Source organism: Rutidosis leptorrhynchoides, chromosome 4, assembly GCF_046630445.1.
Source record: "Rutidosis leptorrhynchoides isolate AG116_Rl617_1_P2 chromosome 4, CSIRO_AGI_Rlap_v1, whole genome shotgun sequence".
Lineage (NCBI taxonomy): Eukaryota > Viridiplantae > Streptophyta > Magnoliopsida > Asterales > Asteraceae > Rutidosis > Rutidosis leptorrhynchoides.
In genome coordinates, this window is record NC_092336.1 from 237,786,088 (window position 1) to 237,792,911 (window position 6,824).

Below are 6,824 nucleotides of genomic sequence, written 5' to 3' on the forward strand. Positions count from 1 at the left end.
TAGCATTTAACGGGTGTTTAATACTTCGTAATGATACGCACTCTCCAAGTGTACTTTCAGGGGGTTATAAACGTTAAGTTAGTTACCAAGTGCCCACGGTTAAACATATACTTTACATACTGTTTTGAAACGCTCTTTGTAGCACTGAAATCTCGTGGCCTACCTTATATTACTGTTATACTTAAACTATAGCTCACCAACCTTTGTGTTGACGTTTTTAAGCATGTTTTTCTCAGGTGCTTAAGGTTGCTTGCTTCCGCTGTTGTACTAGTCATGCCTTGTAGACACCCGCTGCGCTTGTTAGATTTGTCACCGCATGAAACGTTTTATTTGCATTCAAACTATGTTACCTTTTGAAACAATGATTTGTAACGACCCTTGGGTCATGTGCTATTACTAATTGCTTCTGTTCATTGAAGCATACTTTTGTTGTAAGACATTTGATGTTGGTTAAGACACCACCTTTATTCACGAATGCAAACTTGTTTTGAAACCGCATATAGTATTTGACCTTGTAATGATCCTGTTGTTGATGATTCGTACACGATGGTTTTGTACGGGGCATCACAGTGCCCATAGATCTATCTTTAGGATTCGCGTCAATTAGGGGTCAGTTCCCTAATTCTTAGATTACCAGACTAAAAGAGACATATTCGATTTCGATAATTCAACCATAGAATGTAGTTTCGATTACTTGTGTCTATTTCGTCAAACATTTATAAAAGCGCATGTATTCTCAGTCCCAAAAATATATATTGCAAAAGCATTTAAAAAGGGAGTAATGAAACTCACAATACTGTATTTTGTAGTAAAAATACATATGACGACATTGAACAAGTGTAGGGTTGGCCTTGGATTCACGAACCTATATCATTTGTGCATATATTAATACACGTATTTGTAATTGAACAAATATATATTATTATTAGTAATATAACTGTTATTTTAATAAATTATGTGTTCCATTAATAACTTAAAATATTTATTTTATATATTTTAAATAATTAATTAATATAATAATAGTGTTAGGTTATATATATTAGATATGGTTTTACGTAATTAATAGTTATTTTAATAATACTGATGATACTAGTAATAATAAAAATGATAATAAGAATGATAATACTAATTATTATTAACGGTAGTGTTAGTAATAATATTGATGATAATGATAATAATAATTAATAGCTTACATAAATCATAATTTTATCTATAGCTTTTAAATCCATAAATTATACATATTACCTAATATTATTTATAGCAAAATATTATTTTCATATTCGAAGTTTTGAATTTACGTTTATAACAACACTTTTTAATCATGATCTTAATTATATTATACTTGATTATAATATTTTTATTTCATAACACTTTTTCTACTATTCTAATATGGGGATGATTCTCTCACACTGTTTTTGATCCTCACACACCAATTTACTTGAACTCCTCCCTAATAATAGGGTAAAAGGGTGTGTGAGGATCAAAAAACAGTGTGTGAGAATCATCCCCCTTCTAATATCTTCATATTAATCTTTAAAAATAATAATAATACAAATAATGTTTAATGCAAATACTAGTCCTAATAATAATGATAATAATAATATTATTTGTATTAATGATAATAATATTCATAAGTTTAATGTTAGTAGTAACAATAATTAACATGTCCATAAACTTAATCATAATAATTAATAATTAATAACAATAATAATAATAATAATAATAATAATAATAATAATAATAATAATAATAATAATAATAATAATAATAATAATAATAATAATAATAATAATAATACTAATAATATTAATAATGATAATAATATAAACTATGTTAATGATAATAACAAGAGTTGGGTTCGGGCGTTGCTGCTCTAAGATTTATGCGATTTTAACGCAAGCTGTCGATTTAAACGGCACATTTTACTTCATGTTTTTGGAGCATACAAACTACAACCAAAAACAATTATAGCCTCCATAAACGACAATCATTTGTTGACAGCCATATCACAAAATAACATACAAACTACAACCAAAAACAATTACAGCCATATCATAAGCAAATTTACCCAAATTATATCATGAACATGGTTTACAATTCAATACCAAATGAATGTAATAAAAAGAAAGGTTACCATAAACTCATGTGTATATGATTCGACGTATGGTAGAACGCATACATCAATGGCAAAAGGGTTGTTAAGAACTGTTTTAGAGTATATTTTCTGATCGGAAGATGCAGCCTCTTCCATCTTTTGTATGCTATAAAAACTCGCCTTGCATAAGGGACATGTAGATACCTTTTTCATTGAAACCTGTGAATAATAAGTTGGAATGGGTCAAGTAATCAAAGAATGGTTCAACTCTTTCGTTTTCACAATAGTACAATAATGATAAAATGATACCATGTGAAGATTCACCTATGGTAGTGTTTGTCCTTTTTTATTCAGTAAATGTGAAGAGGAAGGACAAAATTCACCATCAGACTGAAAGAAATAGAAACATGATTAAACATCAAAAGGAACTACAAATATTTCAACTTACTATGAAAATCATGTCTATATGAGCCATAGCAAAACTAATGATAATTGGGAAACGTGGCAAGAAAAAAAATCTACAAAATAAACATCACATAGTAACTAAGAAGAAAACATCAAGAAACCACATGAAAACCTATTCTTAAAAAACAACATGATAAAAAAATTGAAAGATACCCGGTTAACAAAACGCATCAAATACTATTAGCTGCCTACACACTCGCAGATTCTTTTTGATGAACGATTGTACCTTTCAAACCCAATTTTGGCTGCCTACACATTTGCGAATTCTTTTTGATGAACGCCTTAAGAAAATGCAGGCAAAACACTATGAGCGACAATGATCAAACTCACCAACTACTGTAAAAATCCGCAATACACATAAACAAAGGGCTTATACGTACAAAACCATTAACATAATTGATAACCACCAAAACGGAAACCAAAGAAATATAGCATTTGAAGAGAAAATTTAGACGGACTAACTGCTGGCTGTGAACAAAATCACTGTGGTAACAACTGATACGTATAACCAAAACCTTAGTAACGAATAAACCTACAAAAACAACATCCGCAATCAGTAAAACACAAAACCATCATCGCCTTTTTTATTTTTACATACAATGTAACCGAAGCTACAGACAACGACAACAACACTGAAGCAAAGACAACACAATAATAATAAGAAGCAATCAGGTAACCATGGCTGTTGCGTGTTTCCAGGTAACCAAAACACCACAAATTAACTTAAATATTCTGAAATATATAAATGTAACAACAATATATAAAAAGAAAACAACATGTTAAACAAAAAACATAAACCTAAAAGGAAAATAATTCTCATTATCAGTCACTCAAATTAAATAAACCTATAATTTAATCCACCATAAAAGTCATTTTCAATTCATGTATATTACCTGATTAGTATTAACATTTTGGGGAAACAAATGTTTGATTTGCTTTCATTTCTTCATCTTCATGTAGTCCCAAAAATTCTAAAGCTTTACTTCCAGAATCAACAGTAGTAACTGCAATTTCATAGACGTATTGATGAGACTCGAACCCACAACTATTTTGAATAAAAATATAAAAAAAGCTTGTGAATTACCTTGAAAAGATGAGATTTTGAGCAATCTTTCAATCAATTTTCTATCAACAATGCAATCATCAACAGCAAGAACATGAAACTGTGAATCTGCTACTACACCCAAAAAACGCTTCGCCATGGCTGCAATCTACAAATTGCTATGCCAAGATGCAAGCACACTTCTTTTAAAACGCTGGTAACAAAACAGCTTTCGCACACAAAAATACATGCTACAAAATTCCAAAGTTCACTTCCTTTGCACACCTGTTACAACACAAATATAAACTAACTAATAATTTTATAAAAACTATAAAAAGTAACAGCAAATAGAACTGAAAAAAATATGCAAACTTCATATAATAATATATATGAAGTAAATTGTCAAAACCATGTTAGATAATAAGTAGTTACCTCACAGTTAGATATCACGCTTTGTTTAACAAATTATCACCAAGTATCAAATAAATCAATGAGCTTCAAATAATAAGTAGTTAGGTCATCCGAGTTAAATATCACGGGCACTAGAAAAATTTAGCTTCAAATAATAAGTTAATCGGAAGTAACAACCATAAAAAAGAAACCTAACCTCTTAGAGTCATCGATTGCTATCTCTCACTCACATAGTCACATACCTGCGAAGATGAAAAAATCAATCGAAGATAAAATTAAAAAAAATAAACAAACCTTTGAGTAATGTTTGAATCGAATACCAAACGTTTATAAAAACAAAACCTAAAACACACACAATTGATGACCAAATTATAACCTACAGAACAAAAAACCTACTTAAGACAAACCATATATTGTTAACAAAGATATGCAAATTATTGGAAATTAATGGCTGACATATCAATAAAATCTTAGTTTAGTACCATTTGAATAGATTGATATTTCCTATAAACCAACCTACACTTTAAATATATAATCAGGGTGCTGAGAATGAAAATCGAAGGCAGACCTGGAGAAAATAAAATCGAACACAAACCTGGAAGTAATCAAAAACATGCTGTAGTGGTTGGGATCAAAAACCTAAAAACAACCAAAGCATGGAGAAATAAATATATATTTGGTGTGTAAATACATCTGATTAGAGTATCAATTTGATAACATCACCGTAAACATCTGCACTCTCAATTGCAATTTAGGGTTTGAAGCGTAGGTGGTTGAGAAGCCATATCACCATCTTTTTTTATCCTTGTCTGTGTTCTCTAGTTTCGGTTTCTATTACATCACACCCATCGAATATAAGTGAATATGTGAAATCTGTTATGGCAAGGTAATACAAACGGATGTACTCTGTGTCAAAATGGGCAGGTCAAGCGGTTCGGTAACTGGTCAAAATAAGTTCAGATGGATAAATTTTTACTGCGAGTAAATTTCAATTCTAAATGAAAACTTACTTTCCATATAGAAAATTATATGGTTTTTATGCATTTGAACTTTTGAATAGATGTTAGATAACTTTCAAACCCCTTTAGCCCATTCGATCGATGGGGAGTTATAACATAACCCAGATCGTGAGAGTTATATGGGTCAAATTTTACATTTTGACAATCACCGAACCCACACATGTTGCCACATGCAGTAAAATGCTTAGGTGAAATAAAGTTGTTTATATTGATAATCGGCAACATGGCATATAAGCAAACTTCAAGTACTGACCTTTGTCCCGATGGAACAATCTTTAGCCATTCGTGTAAACATATTAGTATAGAGCTTTGCATCTCTTTCATTACTCTCAGCTTGAAGTTGCCTTAATGTTTTTTGAAACACTTTTATCTCCCTGTAAAATAAGACAAAATTTAGAAACCAAAAAAAAAATATAGAGATTAAAACGTGAATATTTATCTGTTCCGTGTATCGGCCTCCAAGGCCTTTTTCAGAACTTTCCATATAAGCTTGAGCTCGTCTGTACAAAGCTTTCACATTGTAATATTCATAGTTTGATTGCTTCCTTGCAGTCATTAATTGTAAATTAGATTTTATTACCAATAAACATAGTTTGATTACTTCCTTGCAGTCATTAAGTTTGAGGCTACAAGCTGCACCATTTACCCAACATGAAACTCTTTTGACAAAATTTTTATCATCATCATCATCATCAATTTTCCCTTCTTCATTAAGATAATCAACTGCCTATTACAGAAAGATATACACAATATAAGATATCGTTTATTTAAACATACCTTCAAATAAATGTGGTAACATGGGTTGTTTTTATAACATTAACATAAGATACCATATATTAAACGGACCTTAAAAGAGTAACTATTAAATCAATATCATTATCCTAATCTATGAGACCTAATTTCAATTTCGTATTAAATAAAAAGACAAAATTAACATACCTGATGTAGAATACGGAACCCTAAAAGGATTGAAGAACTTCGATGGAAAAATTAACAATAAAAATATATATACTTTTAATTAAAATAAACCAAAATCAGTGCAAAAGATCATGAAATTCAAACCTGGTGAACGAAGTTAAGACCATTGTTCTCGAATATATAGTGGATCTTCTTATGTTTCTGTCGAGCGTTCAGGTTGATGATTGATTGATGATTTCGGTTAAAGAAATTCGAATCAGGGGGAAGCCCCAATTTTCGACCCAGATCTTCAATCGTTCTAATACAATTTTTGGACCAGAAGTGGTGGTGGTTACAGCTAACAACGATTGTGTACAAAGAATAACTGAATTTGTAGTCATTCGGTTGAATCCGACCTTCTGTCGCCTTACACTCCAATTTTACAGATCTAATTGGAGTGTGGATTTGATAGAGAAGAAGAAAGAAGGAAAGGTAGAAGAGATGGGTGAGGTAAGGTGGAAAGTACGGGTGGAAGGTATGGTAGGAAACGTGTGCTTCCCCTTTTTTTTTTTAACCTGCACACGTGGACCAATGGGAAGGCTCGTGAGCAGTAAAAAAGGCTGACGTGGATCAATGGGATTGCAAGGATTTCGGCTGTTATTAGAAATCGTGAGCAGGTAAAAAGACTGACGTTAACCAATGGGATTGCAAGGATTTCGGCTGTTATTAGTAGATGTATAATTTTAATGACCATTTCATTGATAATAATTAATAATACCATAATACGAATAAGTAGTAATAATAATAATAACAATGATGATAATAATAATAAAATTAGTTTTGTTGATGATAACAACATTCATAATAATAATAATAATAATAATAATAATAATAA

General features: G+C 30.6%; 1 protein-coding gene across 1 annotated transcript; it reads right to left on the reverse strand.

Annotated features, from left to right (window-relative positions):
• Positions 1–1,977: 1,977 nt before the first annotated feature.
• On the reverse strand, positions 1,978–6,330 carry LOC139841497 (70 kDa peptidyl-prolyl isomerase-like). Its single transcript, XM_071831713.1, has 11 exons — positions 6,267–6,330; positions 5,972–5,991; positions 5,286–5,759; positions 4,737–4,844; positions 4,607–4,652; positions 4,210–4,245; positions 3,645–3,887; positions 3,454–3,564; positions 2,714–3,092; positions 2,420–2,485; positions 1,978–2,314 (listed from the first exon to the last, which is right to left on the reverse strand). The coding sequence occupies exons 1-4, from the start codon at positions 6,328–6,330 to the stop codon at positions 4,800–4,802; spliced, it is 603 nt and encodes a 200-aa protein (XP_071687814.1). The 3' UTR covers positions 1,978–2,314; positions 2,420–2,485; positions 2,714–3,092; positions 3,454–3,564; positions 3,645–3,887; positions 4,210–4,245; positions 4,607–4,652; positions 4,737–4,799.
• Between the last annotated feature and the right edge of the window lie 494 nt (positions 6,331–6,824).